At 38.7% G+C, this 22,079-nt stretch overlaps 1 protein-coding gene across 2 annotated transcripts in view; it reads right to left on the bottom strand.

Moving 5' to 3' along the window:
- Window positions 1–4,070: 4,070 nt before the first annotated feature.
- LOC121958938 (V-type proton ATPase 116 kDa subunit a 1) overlaps window positions 4,071–22,079 on the bottom strand; it is a 42,414-nt gene continuing 24,405 nt past the window's right edge. For both annotated transcript variants that reach the window (XM_042508124.2, XM_042508123.2), the window contains exons 20-22: window positions 18,829–18,946; window positions 18,022–18,193; window positions 4,071–6,887 (exon numbers count right to left, since the gene is read on the bottom strand). In XM_042508124.2, coding sequence (XP_042364058.1) covers window positions 6,794–6,887; window positions 18,022–18,193; window positions 18,829–18,946 — 384 coding nt within the window. In that variant the 3' untranslated portion in view covers window positions 4,071–6,793. The remainder of the gene's footprint in view (window positions 6,888–18,021; window positions 18,194–18,828; window positions 18,947–22,079) is intronic.

Below are 22,079 nucleotides of genomic sequence, written 5' to 3' on the forward strand. Positions count from 1 at the left end.
GATATATATATATATATATATATATATATAGATAGATATATAGATATATAGATATATAATGTTCATGGTTAAAAATGTTACTTAAATACTGTGCTTTTATTGTTAACCCGTGAATTCCTGGTATGGAGTGGGCATACTGTGGTTGGCTTGTCGGAGCTCTCAGTCAGTGCTGGAATCTGGGATCATTGTTTGTTTCTGAGGAGGACGTGTCTCAGCTGGAGCTCTGCGCCCTCCGCCGGCAGTAAGCGCACAATGCACTGTTTAGTCTTCTGTGTGGACGGGACGCACCGCGACGCACCACAAGCCTGCTAAAACCGTGACGTCAGCTCAACTTTCTGTTTCAGTCTGTGCGAGAGAGAGAGAAACAGGATGTTGAGCTCATGTATTACAGTATCATATTCAGGTTTCAGTTTTCCGCATAGACCTCAACCCTTTGAAACCTGGAACAACATCACTTTTGTTGTCTGCTGTCAGACACCTTTCACAAGTATTTCAACCTTTGAACCCCGACCTTTTTAAAAAGGAGTGTTTCACAAATAGCAAGATTTAGCCTAGATTTAGATTTTTTTTCAAGGGAAAAATGTCAGAATAAACACTTGGGGAAAAACTATATTTATGATTACTATAATTACACATTTAAAATTGTGTTACAGAATTATTCTAATTTATAATAATAATAATAATCATGTTTCCAAGTCTTGTTCAGCTTGGATTGTATTACTTTCTTTTTCTTTATTTTCTCCTCCCCTCTCTCTTTCTCTTTCCTTTTTGCCATGATTGTATTTCATTTGTTATTTACGACATTTTTTGCTCGTCTGTCCATCCTGGAAGAGGGATCCCTCATCATCCACTACCGCTCTTCCTGAGGTTTCTTCCCTTTTTTTTCCCCCGTTCAGGGGTTCTTTTTCAGGAGTTTTTCCTTGGGTGATGTGAGGGTCTAAGGGCAGAGGGATGTTGTAAACTGTACGGCCCAGTGAGGCAAACCATGTTTTGTGATAATGGGCTCTATAAATAAAATTTAAAATTTAAAATTTATTTTGTTATTTTGATTTTGCTTTGACAAGTGTCAGGTAATTTTCTTGTACTTTTTCCTAATTTCTTGAAATTTTTTGGGTTATGGGGCATCCAGTAGCTCAGTTGGTAGAGTGGGCACCCCCTTTACAGAGTCTGTGTCCATGTTGCAGCAGCCATGGGTTGGGTTCTAGCCTTGTCCCTTTGCTGCATGTCATCCCCTCTCTCCCCCTTTCATGCTTGAACTGTCCTACCAAATTTTGACCAAGTCAAAAAGCCCCCCAAAATAATAATCATTTCTTCCATCGCTTATTGCCTTCTTACCATGTTTTTAAAAGAAATCAAGACTTTTTTTTCTTTCTTTTTTTTTTATCTTTATGGAACCATCTTCCAGTTTTGGTCAGGGAGGCAGACACCTTTTCCACTTTAAAGGGTAGACTTAAGGCCTTCCTTTTTGATAAAGTTTATAATGAGGGCTGGCTCAGGTTGCCTGGACCAGCCCATAGTTAGGCTGACGTAGGTTTAATCTGCTGGAGGACTTTCTATGATACACTGAGCTCCTTTTCCTTCTCTTACTCCTGCCATCTGAAAGTGTGCATGTCTGTTTACTGCATTACGCTTACTGCATTACGCTAACTCCATTACCTCTTCAGAGCATTCCTGTTCCCTTGTTTCCTCATTTTCCCGGATCCTGGCTGCAACCTTGGCTCCACTTGATTGGGGTGATAGCTGTGCTGGTGCTGTGACCCTGCCTTTGGTCATGGTCGTGCTGTGGCTGCGCTGATAATGTACCCCTGATTGTACCCTGATTGTGGTCTTGGTTTTGCCACTGCTGTGGTCCTGTGTTGTGGGTTCTGGTTGCGCTAATGCCATGATCGTGTTTGACGCAACCCTCTACTGCCATTATTATGAGCCACGCCTCCACTATCAATATATGCATGGGACTCTTATCAACACCCACAATATTATCATAGAGTGCATTTAGTAATTTCACACCTATCACTATTGTGATATGACATGCGTCTGTTTCCATTACTGATGTGCATCTCTCTCCCTCTCTCCCCCTCTCCTCCCCTCTCTCTTTCCTTTTTGTCATGATTTTATTTTAATTGTTATTTACGACATCTTTTGCACATCTGTCCATCCTGGAAGAGGGATCCCTCATCATCCTCTGCCGCTCTTCTTGAGGTTTCCCGTTACAGAGGTTCTTTTTCAGGAGTTTTTCCTTGGGTGATGTGAGGGTCTAAGGGCAGAGGGATGTCGTATGATGTAAAGCCCTCTGAGGAAAACCATGTTTTGGGATAATGGGCTTTATAAATAAAATTGACTTGACTTGACTTGACTTGACATGGTGTATGTAGGGATTGTTTCCATGATGTTGTTCGACACTTAGAGGAACAATCTTAAGCTGTGGATGTAAGTGTAAATTGTTAACATGCCCTTAGTTGTTACATTGCAGCCTATCTTGCTGCTACCAACTGCAGCCCTCTCGCTCAGTACTGGACCAATTTCAAAAATGGTTATTTCTGTCAGTCACTAAGACACAAAAACCTGGGAAAATAGGGTCCAGGTTGAAAAATACCTTACTATATCTTACTATAAATAACTATAAATAATCTACTTTATATCTTCAGATACTTTTTGGAATACATTTTAAAAAAGGATTTTGGATTTTTTCTCCATCACTTACACTGAAGCACATCTGAAAGGGATCTCTGATAGCCACAATAACCAAGAGAAGGGATAACAGCAAGTAATTCACTGATTTTAGGGCCACCTGACTATCATTTCAAGACCTGAAAAATAATGACCCTATCCTTTGAAGTGGGAAAAAGTTAGAATTCAATTTAAATATATTGTATAACAAGTAAAAAAAAATGAAACAGCTCAATAAATTAATCAAACCTAGAAAAAAGGTTTTCACAGGTCTCTCTGGGGATTGGGGAATTGTTAGCACCTTTATTTAATAAAATTCCAAAGCTGCATATTACCCAACACTCCTGTAACTCTTAGGGACTGTTGTTTTCATTCTTCATTTTTTGATATTTGTGGCTGTGTTCATGCATATAGCAGTAACACTGGCACGACTAAGTATTTTTGTCTAATCTCTAAATCAGTAAGCAATAAGTCCAAAGTACACTGTGCAAACAAAGCTGTTACATTCAGACTGTTAGTGCAAAAAATGTTCCACTGAAACCCATTCAAACTGAAATTTTTGATCTCACAGCCATCAAAGTACAAAAACATGATTGTATTACTTCTGGGTGTCATTCTGGGCTCCATTTTTGCATGTAGTACACTGAAAAAAGATATTTTATTTAATCTAAAAACAACTTGGCATCATGATTTAAAAAGAACCCCAACTGGCATTTAAATGGTTAAAATTCTTAAAAATGAATGAATGAATATTTGATATTTATGATTATGACTGATTTAGTTTAAAAAAACGTAAAGTAACTTAAAGTAAAGTAAGTATCATATTAATGTATAATATTTTTTATAGTTTGGTTATGAAAAATGCATTTTGTGCTCAGAGCAGTACGTGTGAGTATTTGACACTGCACAAAAACTAATAATAAAAACTAGTAAATAAATAAAAATCAATGTTGCTGCTAATTATTGACATATTCCAGGCTGTGATAATAAAAAAAATCGACTAAGCATATAGTCTATTGAAAAAAAAAATATTTTTGTTGTTGTTTTTTTCATCTAAAAACATGGTGCTATCATGACAAAAACCTGGCATTTAAAGGGTTAAAATTCTGAAAATGAATGAATGTTGGATTTTTAGGAATAGGACTGATGTTTGTCAAAGCATTAACTCAATGAAAGTAGAAAATAATAATATAATAACGTATAATATTTTTTTAAAGCTTGATTTTAATCTTTATCTTTATATCATTTTGAGTGATATGGGTGTGTGTTATGTTAAAGCGGGCCATAAAGGGTTAGTCTGTCAGTTTAATACACATGAAATGCTACACGGTGGACCCCTGGCTTTCGGGGGCATGGAAGATTTATTTGCTTTACCCAGAGAGAGACAGACAGAGGATCACAGACACGGGATAAATCCCCTGCTCTCTGTTTATTACTGATCACAGTCACATTAGCCTTCATATCACCACTCACTGACTTAGTACCTCAACTGGTTTACAACAGCAATTCACACAGACTGAGCAGAGGGAAGCAACAGATCAACAAACACAGGGCGCCATGTCTTCATCTCCGCAGGGTCAGCTCTGTTCTCCTCTCATTGAAACACTGGCTCATAATAACACAATGGTACGTTAATATCATCCACAACCAAATTCTATAAACTAGAGTTTACAATGAATAATGTGATTTCTGGACGTAGTGATTAAATACTGGGTGGAATCTTATCTTTGTCATGTCTTCATGTTTTAAATCTTTCCAAATGTTGAGTCACGGCCCAAATTCACACCATGCCATTTCCTGACAAAAACTACACTTTACACCAATTGCTTTGAAAAAGTAAAGTAAATATAACTATAATTCACAATTCATGTTTACTTTATATCTAACTGTTATGTTTACATTTAGTTGTATTCACTTAATTTTGTGAAGTTGTTGCAATTTAAAAATGACAAGTGGAATTACCTTGTTTTATCTAAGTATTCGCAACTTCAGTAAACCAAGCCAGTCTGACTGAACTTGATCATGACAAAGAGGATTTTGCCAATTATGAAGTTAGGAGATCTGTGAGTTCTACAAATATAATTGACTACTTTGTAGCCAGCAGAATACAGACATACAGCACAGAAAACTTGGTTTACTGTAGTTGCTAAAACTTATAGATTGAAGAAGACTGATTGATTAAACTTGTCAATATTTAGGTTGCAACAACTTCACAAAATTAAGTAAATATAACTAAATTTTAAGTAAACTAAACAAATATATATAAAGTTAACATGAATTAAGGCGAATAGTTCTATTTCCTTACATTTTTCAAAGCAATCGATTCACTAGATTTCAAAATCAAGTAAATCAATTTGTCCAATTTTACAGTGAAGTTAAGCCACGCTGCACTGGCAGCACATTAAAGGATCATTCCACTTTAGACTTGGCTTTTAATTTTAGAAACTACTTAGATCTGGGACTCTGTACGGTCAAAGTTGAAGCAGAAAGCTGGTCTGAGAATTCCCCCTCATTTTCTCCTCTTTGTGATTCAGACCCATTTCTAGTGCTGGCACCACAGTCAGAGGTTTCAGCTGTTAACATGACTGGGCCTTTCATACTGTGTTTACCCCTCCTCATTGTACACAGATGTACCACAGAACAGTTCTTGAGCTTTGTGTCTCAGTATTCTTCCCCCACACTGTCTGATGACTAATCAGTCATCAGGTGCAGTAAAACTTCAGCCTTGGAGTAAACACTGGGGCTTCTATGATGGTTGTGTGTAGACTCTCTGATTACACAGGAGGAAGAGCACAGCTGATCTTAGGGCTGGATGGATTCAGGTTTTTCCAGTGCCTAACTGTTCCAAGCTGTACACATACACAAGGTACCTTCATAGAACACATGTTTGAAGGAGTTTATATGCACTCTGGATTTTGGTTAAGTGTTTTTTTTTAACCAGAAATTCTGCTTTTATGTCAGTGCTGTTTGCTGGAAGAGGACATGAGACCAAAAAGACTGTTTGGATTTGAGTTATTCACAAAGTGTTACGACAGGGAGACTCTACGTACTTTGTTTGGGGGTCACTTTTGTAAAAATGCAGGAGGTCAGGGGCCAGTCCCAGCAGCCCCATACATGTTTCTAGGATTTTAGCATTTCTCAGATTGTGAGATTTTTGTAGGAATTCAGGACATTTCTCAATTTTTTTTTTTTTACGGTACTTTCAAAATTTAATATGTATTACCGGATAGATTTCTTGAAAAAGAAAAGCACTTCACCCTTTGAAACTTGGATCAGCATTAGTTTTCTTGTGCTACATTCAGATGCCTTTCACAAACATTTAAGCCTTTGGAAAATGAGCAAATTGAGTTGGTTTCCTTTGAAAACATGGAAAAAGGCAATAAGAAACTCGATTGAAATGTCCTGCAAACTGTGAGAAATTAGTTAAAGGTGACAAGAAAATGACCTGAAAATTAGCTGAGAGAGAGAGAGAAAACTATATTAATAGTTACTGGAGTATATATGGATATTATTATTATTATTATTTTAGTACTATTCAAGTCATTTCCTTTTTTTAAAAAAAAACTTTGTTTTGCTATTTTTTTCAGTATAGGCCTAACTTTTTAAAATTAAATTCTTTGCTTATTTTTAGGTAATTTCTTGTATAGTTGCTAGTTGTCTCATTTCCATGTTTTTGAAAGAATTCCAGCCCGCTGCTCAGGTTTCAAAGGGTTAAAAAGTGAAATACATTATGTCGGCTTTAACAAGCAACATGCCACTTGTCCACTTCTGCCTACAAACCAGATTCATCTCACAGGAAAACAGACCCTGGCAAGTGAATTATGTAATGGTCATTTCAGCGGAAAGCTGTCGGAGGAGATGTTCTGAGAGCCGGGGTGAACATGCTGAGTGCTGAGCACAGACATTGTACTGTGCCACAGCAATAGAGCCTCCAGTATAGGTACAGCTTGGCACATGTGCTCTGGAAAAGTCTTCACAAGGATCACATTATAGCTCACACATAATACAAGTTCCACAAATGACCACTAGAGGGTAAGAGAGAGCTGCACTGGGGCTCATGCACACACTCACAAACACGTACACAGAGCAGATGAGAGGAAAGGAGGCAGGCCGGGGACTGTGCTCATCACTCGTCAAATCGTCCCTCCAGGATGCTCTCAAATGAGAAGGGGACAAACTTGAAGCCCTGTCCCGAGTAGAACTTGTTCTGGAACTCCACCCTAAGAGAGGAGGACAAGCAGGAGGACACTGATGGTGAGAGCTGGGGTTTAACAAGTCTGGTTAAATATATCACACACTTTATAAATGCCCAAGTGTTATGTGTTTCCTGTTGAATAGGAAACAGGACATTATGGTCTCAGCTAGGAACTCTGTCCGGGGGTTTGGAGGATCCTTCACTGGCTCTTGTCTTGATCAACAAGCTCTATTTTGATGCTGTTTTATGCACTCTTACACCTTATGGATACTAAAAATACTTTGTGTCAAGTAGGCTTTACATTAAGATGATGGGTGACGTGTCACCTAAGCGACACACCTGCAAACTGCAGACCACAGATCGAGAGCAACAAACAACAAAGCTGTCTTTTTAGCCACCCATAGTGGGTGTTTTGTAGCAACCTGTTGCTGCGTTTCCGGTGAGTTTTCGTATTTGATTCCAGATTGTGCTTCCAAAACTGGGTGTTATAAGGCAAAACATGATCTTTTCCTGATAATGACCAAGTGGTTTTTGTGCCAAAAGCTAACCGCAAGTTAAGCACAGCATTGTTAAATATAAAACATATCCACTACTTAATGAGGTACAAATGTAACATATCTGTTAAAAAAGGAACTTGTAACCAAAAAAACTGTGGTGTACTGCTTGCGCCTTCTTCAGGGTGCATTGACTCACTGGCGCAAGCCGATACGTGTTTGTATATTTTTAATGTTTATAGCCCAATGAATTAAAGGCCTATTATGCTTTGCAAACTATCCTGAGTGCCTGGATCTGGATCTCTTACACCACAGTTTTTTGTTTACAAGTGCCTGCCCTTTTTCTGAAGTATTCCCTTCCATGAGCACCTATAGTTTAAGGTACACCAGAAGTGCCCCTGTTGTCTTCCTTTGCAACATATCTGGCTGCAGAAACATACAGTGCCAACATTTAGGCCACATTTAGTAGAGAATAAAGATGGAAAGGTTTTTCCTTTGCGTTAAAAAATTCTTGTTCATATGTTAACATTGTGAAAACGATCCTTGTGTACACAGATCCGCAAAACAACCGTAAACGCTGTAGTATACAGGCATGCTTGTGAACCGACAGCGTGAATAATCTCAGTAGAGTCGGCAGCACAAACACAGCTCGCTAGTCGGCCATTGTTGTTCTTGTTGCCCTCCTACTCTTGCGCATGACTATTTCTCTGAAACATAATGCGCATGAGCAAAGTGCAGCCGTGACGTCGCCATTCTCACAGGATCCACCCTAACCCTTTTGTTGCCAGTTTTCATGGCAACAAAAGGGGGTGTCCCTTTAAATCTTTCAGAAGATTACACTCTGGAACCCCGTACCAAAAGTTTGCTATTGTGGTTTTCAAAAGGCCAAACCTCAACAAAAGTTTGATGTTTCATACAAGACACGTTGATGTGTAAACGGCCCCTTAATCTGGCAGGTTAGTTGCACACGGTTCTCCCCATTCATATATTTGTATCCCCACTATTGACTTTAGACGATTTTCTGTTCAGCTTTGAGCTTTATTGTAAAGAACAGTAAATATTAAGATGGATAAAAGTGGAGGTTGAGTGTTTGTTTTTTATTTTTAATGATCATGATCAGCAGGTATAATGTTGATATCATCATCATCATTTCAGTTGAGCACATTTCCTGATTAGCACTTAACACAATATAGAGCTGAGGCTGATGGGAGTGTCAGGGGTTTAAAGGTATTTGGCTGTAACCAAAGTATTGGACAAATGAAAATGCTGACCTGATGATGGCATGTATGACCTCAGAACTAAAGTGCACCTTCAGTCCTGAGGTCATGCATGTTATAAATCTTGTTCTTGTCAGGGTAAAAACAACTGAGGAGGCTAAAAATCCATTTGGCTGTTATGTCTAGAAGGCAGGGCACATTCCTTTAAAGTAAGTCAAAGTAAAATCCTCCCACACAGCAGTGGAAATATTCTCTGCTCAGCCTTTTGAGATGACTTATAACAAATCTAGATAACGATAACAATAGTCTCTGTCTTATCAGCAGCACGACAGTGAATGGCTGATGTATGATTTTAATAAAAGATGCTTATCAGCCTTGATTGTCAGTGAACTCAAACATGTGCTGGCTGGAATTCTCCCGAAAGTATTTGTGTCCACGTAAAAGACTCTCACCAGTACAGGCTGTATCACAGAGCACTGGTTCAGTCTAGCAGACACATGAGTATTGTTTCCATGTGCTGTCTGGGGTCAGGGGCTTGGAGCTTGCTTGCTGTGTTGCTTATGTAAGATCTTAAACACATTGTGTTCAGTGAGACTCACACTGCAGTGCACAAGTTAAATGCCAATCTATAGTAAGGTGCTGTTGATAAGGGGGATATGAGGGTCTATATGTTGTAACTAGGGATGTTCCAATCTGATCTCTAACATCGGTATTGGATCATGGCATTTGTTGATTGATCAGGATCAAGAGTATCTGTCTTATAAAGCCTGATCTGATCTTTTGTTTTATGTCAGCTGTCACAGAGGTGTTTTACTTCATGCACAGCATAGTGGAGCACAGCCTTCTACAACAATCATCCACTCCGCTGTCTCTGTTGCTCCCCACTGTTGAGCTCCATGTGTGTGTAAAAACAGCGGCTGAGCTCCGCCCGCCACAAAACATCACACAGAAAACAAAAATGCAGTATGAGACTGTACGTTATTTGAAAAAGTTATGAGCACTGGTTTCATTTCAGCTCAGAACATGAGGCTCACATTTTGCTTTCAACTATAGTGTATGGTGTTTCTCTGCCCTGCTCAACAGAGAGACAGACAGCACTGATGAGTTTACTACAGCCTCACTCACCACTGCAAGTATGTGAGCTCTGTGAGTTAAAACTCATCATGGCTCATGTGTTAATGAAGCATAATCTGCCCAAAAATAAAGAGTGCTATACAGGTCATTCAGGTAACTCAGATACAGGCTGCACCGAAAAGCCCGCTCTCTTTAACGGACAGAGAAATTCCCCTGAGATAGGCCAAAAAGATATAGGAAGAGTTTGTCATTTTATAATATATATATATAATATATATATAAATAAATAAATAATAAAAATAAAATTGCTAATGAATTGCAGAGCTATTCATTTATCTATATTGTCAAGCATAGGCTTTACATGGATTCATTTTAAAAAGCTTTAAATAGGCCTTCTTAATGTGCGCACTGTGTAGCTATAGTATCTTGAAAATTTGAAGTCTTGGATCAGGATTCAGTATCGGCAGATAGTCAATATCAAATGACTGGATCAGGGGCATAAAATATGATCGGGACATCCCTTGTTGTAATTTATACATTTTTATCACAGAAAATGTACAAAAATGCATTTGATCAGTTATAAGCATTAATGGTAAGAAGTTTTGGGTTGCAGTTTGTCAATGCCATAGACTACAATTATTTTTTCATGTTAACATTTAGAACCGGATATTTAATGATTAAAACCCCTAATGAATGCATTATTAACATTTTAACTGTAGAAAGTGGTAGCAGAATAAGTCTTATAGACTACAAGGCCAGGTTTATCAGATAAGCTCTGTAGTTGCAGTGCAGAGCGTAGCTTTGGGGCAATCTAAGAGAAACTCTTTCCACATGCAGGAACACACATTTCTGTCTTTAACAAGCTCCATATTCCACAGTCAACACAGGAGATGTTTGGCAGTGAGCTAACAGGAAGCTCGGCTTTTTCAAATGGTTGAACTCTTCAGTTTGTTGCTTGCACAGAATAACACGTGTCAGACACTGACACATGCAGAGATTACAGCGATGAGGAGAAGAACTGTGAGAGTCAGTGGTCGGACAGTCTGCACAGGCTCAGTTTGCAATGTGACCAAATATGGCTGCTGGGAGCCAGACCAGTCTGTCACCCCTCTCATATCTCCACCAATAAAGCTAGACTCTAATGAGCTGCCTGCTCATTTAGGAAGGCTAATGTTTAATAAATGTGTGACAAAGTTTATCATTTTCAGAATCCAATCTGGATTGTCTGGTGCTTCAAATCACAGGGGAGATGGAGACACATGCAGTTGTTAACATGACTTATTTAAACAGTTTTCATTTCGGCTCCTCTCCCCCAAATCTGATTATGCATTTTTTTAATTAAGGGGATAATCTTGAAAAGAAAAAATCTTGTTGCAGAGCTTTAAAGGCTCTGTATATCACATTCAGATCATTAACCCTTTAAAAACAGATAGCCTGACATCACCGTATGGCATCAAGGGATTTGTTGCTGCATGGTTCTTCTTAAACAGTTCTCAAATAAATACCATAATAGTGAGCATTCATTGATTTTGTATCAGTAAGCCTTGGCTTCTGTCTTTTATGTCATGATCTTAAGTTACCTTAAATTACGTGCTGTGCACGCATGCTATTCTGCTGTAATTACCTTGGTATTTCCCTGTAATGGCTGCGGGTGGTTGTTATTGCATAATCCTATATATATTGACATAAAATAAAAGCCAAAATAGCTAGAGCATTCATGCTTTCAGCAGCAGAAAGCCAAGGCTTCATCATCTTGCACACTTGTAATGACGTCGGCTACATTGTGTGTGGTACAAAACCATATCAGAATGCATGTTGATGAATGAATCACAACGCCTTCACACTTTGCTCATAAAAATGAGCATATCTGATACACTAAATAATGAAGACAGTTCAAATAACTTTTGTGTTAAAGCATATTTAATCTATGTTTCTACATTTTAACATTTAAACATTATTATTGTTATCATTATTATTATAATATTTATTTTTATGACACAATTTCAATACTTTTATCAATTATTATGGTTTACTGACTTTCATATCCTTTGAGCTTAGGTTGTGCAGATTTTAGGGATATAAAACATTTAAAGATACTCTGAGAAATTACATCACAATAAGCAAAAATACCAGCGTAGGCACTAGTGGACCAATTCTTTTGCAGAGTTAAAAGGGTTAACAAAGCAGCAAAACATCATTTGCTAAACAAAGTTTTAGTGGAGTTATGGCATTCAAATTTGCCTCTGGATAGCGTAAGGGTTATTTACACCGTGGTTAGCTCTGTCAGCACTAGGCAGGTTTTCATTAACCCTCAATTTGTGCAAATTGAAATTGCGAACAGAAACATGTCAGTTTCAAAGAAACTACCATTTATTGCAAAAAAACTTTTTACGCTCACATGAGGTGGTATTTCAGGAGATTCGAATAAGTCATATTTTGCAAAAAACTGCAATGGAAAAACTTTTTTGGCTTCTCTAGGTCACATAATGCTATGGCTATATGCTTGTCAGCAGGAACAAACTCCCCCATGATGCAACAGGAGCTACTAGGGGTGTTGTAGCATCGGATAACTCTTCAAAAGCTAAGTGGATCATCCAGAAGTTTGGAATCCACAATTACTCTGTGAAATCGTGGACTTGGACTATCACTTCCCACAAATCCCTCATACATGGCTGCTCCATGTATAAGCGGCTCGCCTTTCCATTATCGCTCCATAACACCTACGTGGCCCTGGATTGGAAATAACTACGGCTAGTGTGGTGGCTGCAATAGAAAAAAGCTGCTAATGTTTTGAATATCCATCACCATGCTTCTTAGAATGTTATTACCTGAGGAGAAGTCGCAGAACATCACTCAATGGAAATTAAGTCATCTTGCATTTGTGTTTTATTAATTTCACTTAAGTTTTGCACAAACCTGTACTGGAAACCCGCTAACTGTTGCTATTGTTAAACGCTGTTTATGGCACCATTAGCTAGCTGTCAGCTCAGCTACCTCAATGTTGACAACCATTTCCAGACAAATCATACACTCTGAATTTTGCAGAGCTACAAAAACAAAATTCTATATATTTCACATTGATATCTTTTTTGATACCAACAATAATCATTTTAACAGTGTATCAACTTGCTGTGATAAAACTATCCTTGAAGAGCTGGATTAATTAAACTCAAGTTCAATATGATTCAGTTCAGTCTGATTACAGATTGTAAGACATCCATTTACTGCTGATTTGGTATCTGTACATTTTATTACAAAAGTACTGTATTTTCAGATTTTTTTCTCAGAACACTAAATTTCTCTGTATTCACAGTTTGGAAACTGTAATTCTCAAATCCTGACAACTTGTGATGTCTTTATTTAAGAGGAAAAAACTAAGTGTGGTTGTGGAGCTCCTGCTGGTTCCTGGCCTCTGGGAGTGAGGGGAGTGCCCAGGAATGTCTCCCAGTTGTGGCAAATATTTGGCCTGCCAGAGCAGTGAGAGGGCAACACTTAAAATGAGGAAAGAAATGAGAAATCCACTCATCTGCCTCTCCACACAGCTGTGGAGGTTGAAAAAATGCTCGTCCCTAACACACACTAAACTGGGCTTACCGGTCAGTGTGTTTGTGCAGATAACTCATCAGCATGTGTGTGTGAAGAGTGGATGGCTGCACAGAGGGTCCAGGTTCACTGCTGTTTACTTTGAACATGACTATTTCCATTCACTCACCTCTGTGAAAAATACTCCACTACTCTTTTTAACCTTAGCGGAGACCTGTGGAGTCGACATGCTGCTGCGTTATTAACAAAGTGCCTCACATCCATACTGTTATGCCCATTGGAGCCTGAGAGCTGCCCAGTGTAACTACGGTCCCTCTCTGTGGGCCACTGGAAGCCTTTTCAGTCACTTATGTGAGAAAAGATCATCGACAGAATCACTTTGTGAACTCTATTCTCTTCGTGTTATTTGAATTTTCTAATTTAAATTCCAACTCTATTTTGCAGCTGAACTTCACAGCTTATCCGTGAAAAAACACTACACCAGACCAACACTGAATTTTGAAACCTCATAAAAATATGGTATTTGTGTGTATTGTAATCCGAACTTCACCGTTCTTGTTTGGGTAGACCAGTGATCCTCATCTTATGGCCCGCAGGCCAAATCTGGCCCCTGATAGGATCCCAGGTGGCCCCTCAACCATTTTATAATTCACAATAGAAATAAATCGATTCACACTGGGATTGTTTTTGTACTTTTAGTATACATGAGGTGCCAGAGTACATAAAACAGCATCAGCTAAGCCCCTAATGTCATAAAATAATAGAAATGTCCTAAATTCCAAGAAATTCCCTAACTTCTAGAAACATCCTAAAATCCTGTATGGGGCTGCTGCAACTGGCCCCTGGTCACCTGCCATTTTGCAAAAGAGGCCCCCGGGCAAAGCAAGTTCAATTTCCCAGAGACATTTCGGTGCTACGCACAGGATAATGCATGTGATAGTGTGCATGTGTATCCCACTGGACATTGCCGCTGAACTGCACTGCGCTCATATGGCTGTTACTGCGGATAACTCAGACCTGACCCACAGTGTCGTGCAGAAGTGTAGTGCCCACCCATCAGTCAGACAACCTGAATCAGATGTTGAATCTTATGTATGCTCTGAATGTCATGTGCAGCTCCTTTAAAGAATTTAGACTACAGATTCTTAGCACTTTCCTATATTTCTTATTGTGAAAAAACAGACACAAAATAACAATGTCACAGTCGCTCTCAATGCTTTCTATCTCTGCCTGTGGCTCCTAATCAGCTGGTCAGTGTAGTTTTTTTTTGATTGTTTTTTTTTTTTTTTTTTACAAATGTTACTTAAACAGAAGAAAAAAGTGCATTCTTTGGGGACTATTTCAAACAGTGGATTAATCCACATTTGGCCCTCTAGTAAATAGTGGGGCCGTGCTCACACACACACACACACACACACATACACACACACACACGCACACACACACACACACACACACCCACACACACGCACGCACGCACGCACACACACACACACTTTTTTGTACAACTTTATATTATTATGTTATTGTGCAGTGCATCAAATAGTGACATTTATGTTTTAAACTGTACATGGTCCCCTTTACATTAATAAATAAATAAACAAACATTATTCCGATTAGGCCATGGTTTACAGCAATCCTATACACTTGTTGGCATGGTATAAAAGGGATCTGAGGTCAACTTCTAAATATCTGTCATTTCATAAAGGTATTTCAATAAGAGAGTTCTCTTTGTTGCCTCCACATGTCTGATCTGTCATAAATAAATGCTCCACAGCTGCTGATGCAGACATGGGTGTGTTGTTTGGCCTCGAGTCAAACTTAAGCTTTTCAATCGCACCTATTCTAGACTGACTGCATTAATATTGTCTCAGGTTCACTCAGCTGATTCACCTGCTTCCACAACACTCTGGTCTGCAGGAAAGCTTTGCACAACATGACCTGCAGCCTGAACACGCAGCTAGCCCATGTGTAGGGCAGATAGGTGGGATTATACAACTCATACTGTAGGCTCCTTGGAAGAACAACACGGGATGGATAAAAGACAGCTGAGCTCATATTTGAAAGGCGGTCAGATCACTTTCCACTAGTTTACAGCAACAACAGACAGACCGAGGAAAGACACAGACAGCTTCTACTCCAAGCTACTTCAAACAATCAGCCCTGAGAGCAGCAGTTAAGCATTAACACCAAACCTCTGTCCAACAAAAACACACAAGATATTCTGGCCCTGTCTTTGTTTATCCATCTCATAATCATGACGTACGGCTCTGTCTTACAAACAGGAACCAGACCAGATGGATTAAAGAAAATACACTTGTTACTTTCACTTAATAGCACTGAAAAGAATGGTCTGTCAAACAGAAATGCAGCAGGTGGCACCTTATTTCAGCTCCATTTTCCACAAACCAGCCAGTGCTAAATGGATGCTCACTGAGAACATAACCAGGCAACAGACGAGCCTGTGAAATACAGACAGCTGAGTAATATCATTACTTTAATTTGACCCTGATACATCAGTTTATATTTTTTGTGTAGTGATCAACCAGCACTAAACACTCAGTGCATTTACATGATGATAGATAAAAAATTAATCATTGTGTCAGTCTGACTAAAACTTGAAAAAATACATGTAAACATGTTGGTCTGACTAAAATTGTCAGTCGAATGTCTCGAACTCAGACTAACACGCCAAGATAATGAGCTGGAAGGTCAGTTTACCCTTTTTATGTATACGCTTCAACTGGACCTGAACTGGCCTAGGCATTCTGTGCATGCTCCATAGTCCCCAAGCCGGTCTTTGACCCAAAAGTCAAACGGCATAAATTTGTAGAAGAATGCCAGGACAAACAAAAACAGAAGAAGAGTGAAGGAAAGAAAAGGCATGTTTTGACTGCTCATGATTGGGATTATTTAGCCTGTTGTGTGATTTCTAGTAGATCTGGTCCTTTATTTAATGTCAGCTGTCACACAGGTGCTTTATTTTAATGCACAGCAACGCAGAGCGCAACCTTTGTCCTCTCTCCTCCACTCAGCTGTCTCTGTCTCCCCTCTGTTACTACATGTGTCAGAGCAGCAGATAAGCCCCGCCCTCTGCAAAACACCACACACCATAAAGAAAAATGCAGTATGAGACTGTTAATTTATGATTTATGATTTATGATTTATTTACCAAAGTTATGAGCACTCTTTTCATTTCAGCTCAGTGTGAGGGACTGGCATTTTACCTTTAACTATAGCGCACAGTGTTTCTCTGCCCTGCTCAGAGGAGGAGAGGAGAGCAGTTCAGACTTTACTACAACCACACTCACCACTGCAACTACTCAGTGAGCAAAAAGTCAACATGGCTTGTGTATTAATGAAGTGCAATCTGCCCCAAAATGTGTGAACAACTAAAATTAACACTCATGGGAATACAGTTAATTCAAGTAACTCAGACTCAGGCTGCACCAAAGCAACAAACACTGGAGAAGCAGCCCAAAAAGATAAATGGTCATTTTATATTTGATTTTGTAAAATAAATAAATACATAATAATAATAATAATAATAATAATAATAATAATAATAATAATAATAATAATAATAATAATAATAATAATAATAATAATAATATGGCTAATGCATTGCAGAGGTATTCATTTATTCATATTGTCAAGCATAGGCTATTGGATTGATAACTTTAAAGAGGCCTTCTTTAAGTGTGTTCTGTGCAGCTGTATAATAATAATAATAATAATAATAATAATAATAATAATAATATGAAAAAAATAACAAGTATCAGATCAAGACTTGGTATCGGCAGATACTCAATATTTAATGACTCCAATCTGATCGGGGGCAAAAAAACCTGAGAGTTAATTTTGGTGACTTTCTTACCTTTGACATGCACCAAACTCACATTTAAGGATATGAAAGGGTTAATTGGCCCAAACTGCAGAAAAATATATTGTAAGACACTATCTGCATACCACTTAAGGTGAGGGAGATATATAAATACAGATATTTTTACAGATGAATTGGTTTACTTTTACCTCTCTCTACATGTATTTTGACCTGATACATCATAGTCTCTGACAGAGAAGTTCCCTGTGTAAATGAAACAGTCCCTGTGTGTTTATAAATCACTGGATTGTGTACTCAATGCTGAAAGGGATGTTACCCTCTGGGATGCCAAGCATTTCTCATGTACCACTTTTACAACACCTCCTCCTCATAGTTATCAGCAGCAATACGTCTGTGTCCACATCTCAAAACACTATTACTCAGAAAAAATGTTCATTAATATGATTCGTTATCTTCTAACGTTCGAATTACGCCACATACCTTGTACTACATGTATTTTATGAAGTATAACTGTTGCCTGACCGTATCTGACAATGGTAACCCCATCAGTTTGGTTGTGTCACAGTTCTGTCTGTGCGTGGCCTTGCCTATGTGTCGGTGCTCTTTACTCTGGCTGAATCAACAGGGTGGAGGTGGTGCTAGGAGGCGATGGAGCTTGAGGGTGTGAGGTTATCTGGAGGCCTGCACACTCACAGTTTGGTACACCACTTTGTGTCAGGAATGTTTCATTTTGTTGGCATTCCTCGGGTGCATGTTAAACTGAAGCAGTATAGATTTGGCAAAGATTCTTGGTTCAAGACGTGAACAGTGACAGCCTGCTGGCCCACTGAACCTTTTCTATTAATATGGGATTCAGTTAGTAGGCATGTGAGAGTGTTTACTTTCTCCGTATGCTCTGAGCATTGGACATGTGTGTAAACGGGTGTGAGAGTGTGCTCACTTTGCAAATATGCACATATACTACACGTGTGTTCATGTGTGTCTTACCAGTGCAGACGCAGGGCATGCAGGAAGGCTGACAGTCCCTCCATGACCAGCAGGATGGCAACAGTGAGGGTGGCAAACGCCGAGAAGATGATAGACAGGCCGAAAAACCCGCCCCCGCTGCGTGAGGACAGACCCAAGTGCATCACCATGGACCAGAGCACCTCGGACAGCTCTGCAAACACACAGTAAAGACATAGGTTTACACCAAATATACATATCAAGCATCTTTGAATTCACAGTGACTGCAACTGCATATGATTTAATAGAGTCTTTATCTACAACCTCCTTAACCCTTTCAAACGTGGATCGACATCAGTTTTATTTACCTGCGTTCAGATGCCTTTCAAAAGCATTCACACCTTTGAAACTACGCTTATTTGGTTTGATTTCTTTCAAAAAACATTTCTCACAAAAAGACAATCAGCAATGAAATGTCCCATAAATTGCAAATTTTTACCAGAAAAATAGCTGAATAAAAAAAACTACATAACAGAGAGAGTAAGAATCATTAGAAAATATTAGAAAAATATCAGGGAAACTAAATTATTATCATTATTATATAAAATCATCTGACAGAAATTAAACTTTTAATTTATTTTTTCAGCATTTTTCTCAGGTCACTTCCTGTTTAGATTTTTTCACTATCTACTTTTTGTGGCTAATTTCTAGTTATTTTCTTCTAACTTTTTACAGATTTCTTGGTAATTTTTGGGTCATTTCTTGTTCAGTTGCTCAATGACTTGTGTTGACATACTTGTGTGTGGTGTGTGTGTGTGTGGCTGTGTGTGTGTGCATGCTTTTACTTACGTGCATGAGCCAGGCTGAGGGCCCAGAGGCGCAGGTAGGAGGCTGTGTTGGAGATGCATCCCAGGCAGTACTCTATGGTGTGGATGGCCTGGTGGACAGCTACGTCCCCAAAGTTAAACTGTGGTGGAAAGACAAGATGGTCAGTGGCAGTGATTATCAATTACTGTTACTGTAACTACTCCCCTCACAGGGAGCTTAGGGCCCTTCAAACACTGCAGCCCTACTCAAGGTACAATCTCAGAGGTGGAGGGGAATGAGGGGAAAGCACTGCTTGCGATCATGCCAGTCCGAAGGGTTAATTTGCAACCTTTAGGTCACAAGCCCACTTCCCTAACCATCAGGCCACCACTGCACCACAGAGTTTCAACTTCAAACTAACTTTTTGGAAACTTATTTTGTCTCCACTGCTTATAGTACAGTTTAATCACAGAAGCACTTTTCCTACAACAGGCCAAGACTCAATGTGCTTAAGATAAAAATAACATCATACCTAAGAAAATCATATAAAATAAGAACATACAAGATAGGAAAATATTCCATATACATATAAACTAAAATACTAAAAACTAAAATAAAACATAAAATGAGAGGGTAGGGCACAAAAAGGAAACATAAATGCTTGTTAAAAAAGAACAATAGTAATAACAATTTAAGTAACAATACTACTACTACTAATAATAATATTAACGATAATAATGACAGCAACACTGATTCTTAAGTAAAGTGCCACCAGTTAGACAATCAACCAAGCCAAAAGCTTGTGCAAAAAGATGCTTTTCGTCGGCTTTTAGAAGAAGACACTGTTGTAGCAGATCTGAGCCACCAAGGCAGAGATGCGTTTTAGTTAAAACTATTTAACTTTGGCAGCAGCATTCTGAATAAGTTGGAGTTCAATTAACCATTTAAAATCTGAGCATTAAAAAAAAAAAAAACTAGGAGAAGGCAATGTCCAACTTAACAAAAAAATACTCAAATGTAGCACGCAATTTGTTAAACAGAAAGAAAGAAAATGACCTGAAAATGAGCAAAAAAAGATTAAAAAAGGGAAAGACCTGAAAAAAGTGCTAATATACAAACGTGTACATATGTTTGTGACATAATTTTACACATACAAATATTATTATATTTTCTGAGAATTTTCCCCTATTTTTTTAATATACTCATTATCTCTCTTTAATCTGTCCTTTTAAAACAAACAAACAAAAAAAACAACAGGTTTTCAGGTCATATTCTTGTCAGTGTCATTGAGTTTCACTTTGCTGATGTTGGACTGCAGTGAACATATCATAGACCAACAGGTGAATATGAAGGTTAGACAGCACTGGCATAGTTTCCAACCAAGCTCTTTGTGTCAGTATATTCCATCTTTGTGTCAGTATATTCCATCAGTGTCAATATGTGCTAATTTCTTGTAGTTTGCCAGGCACCTTATGCCAAGTTGCTCATTGCCTTTTTTCCCCTCAGTTTTTTTTTTTAAAGCAACCAACATGACAGTCTAGATGTTAAAGGAGTTAATGCTAATGGAGGTAACAAAGACAGAAAAGTGCCTTGGCACCTACCACAAGAATCTCTGTTTGTCCTCATTGAGCTTTAAAAAGTTTGCTACCATCTGATATCGCCACTGAAGCAAGCACATATGTATTCTTCAGGAGCATTAATGAGGCACTGCAGTGAGTAAATACTGAACTTTCATTAAGTCTCACAACATACAAAAAGAAAGTCCATATTTGTGCTGCGCAGGCTGTCAAAAAACCCAACAAAACAAAAAACAACACTGGAACCTACACTTCTCCACCTGCACTTTTTATTAGATCCTCTTTGTCTGGGGATTCAATTCAATTAATTTTATTTATAAAGCCCATTTTCACAAATCACACTTCACAGCATGCAACATCCCTCTGTCCTTAGTCCCTCACAATGACTAAGAAAAGAACCCTTCAAGAGGGAGCAGGGATCCCTCTTCCAGGATGGACAGACATGCAATAGATGTTGTAAAGAACAACAAAATTACAGTAGCTGACAAAATGAAATGCATGTCTTTGAAAAACCACTCCCCCCAGCTGTCAGAGAATAATAAATATGTTTTCAGTCTCTGAACTCAAAGCAAAAAGTACCTGGTAATGTCATATCTCAGAGATATCACAGCTCATCTGGAGCCCCAGAGGACACCATGCAGCTGTTTTCACAGGCTAAGCAGTGCTAAGTATTTCAAGTGAACTTTGTCATGTAAAATGGAAAGTACCCTCAAGGACAGTAATTCTTTTGTCTGTATTTCCCCTCAAGATATTTCTGCTAAGTGTAGCTTTTACTCTCAGTAGTATTATGTGTGTTTGTCTAAACTGACGTTTTAAGATAGTGTTTCTTTAAATATCTAAAAAAATGAGTATAAATTAAACAGCTGTTTATCACATTAACAGTATTATGTTTTCCGTGATGACTACAGTAGTAAACAATGCAGGAAAAAAAAGACTAAAACAATAGAATTTCTGGTATGTCATTACATACACACACGTCATCCGAGCTTATCAACTGAGATGTGTAAAACAAACACTTTACTTTCTCCTGAGCTTGGAGAGATGATTATCACCCTGCTCTGCTTTTCACAATGTGGCCAGTAATAACAACTGGACAGTCAAAATGGCATGAAGCATGGGAATGACTTGGAATGGAAATTCTATTATCATCCTAATGAGTGTCAGTGTTGACCTTTGACCCCTGCCCGAGCCCTCAGCTGTGATCGGGCAGAAAACAAAGAGCAAAGCGTTTCCCCTGAGCGAGATCACAGTGCAACAACTTGTTTGTGTGTTGTAAAGCCAACACAGTTCCTTCGTTCTCTTCTTCCTGGAGCAAGGCGAGCCTTCCCGGGGGGGGGGGGCTTTCATGGGAGTCTGCTGCTCTGAGTGGTGCTTGTTGGGTTTGGCTTTGTGCTGGTCTGGTTTCCTCTTTCCATGCTTGTCTTTTGTCCTTGGAGCCGTGACATAGAGTTCATGGAAGCAGCACTCATTGTTTCTATTCAAAGGGCCTCCGACAAGTGGCTAATGAAAACAACGAAGGCTTACATGCTTAAGGCATAATGCACTGAGACCAGACGCTCGCACTGGCAATGTTTGGCAATAAACATTTCAGCTAAAGAGCCAAATGATTTCACACTGTACATTTATCATGTACATGATAAACAGCTCAGTCAAACAGTGTCCAGCATTCACAGATGCTTTCAGTCTGATTTGTAACTGCAGGACAAAGGAAAACTC

The sequence above is a fragment of the Plectropomus leopardus genome, chromosome 19 (genome assembly GCF_026936395.1).
Source record: "Plectropomus leopardus strain MGB_pleo_1.0 chromosome 19, ASM2693639v1, whole genome shotgun sequence".
Taxonomy (NCBI): Eukaryota; Metazoa; Chordata; class Actinopteri; order Perciformes; family Serranidae; genus Plectropomus; species Plectropomus leopardus.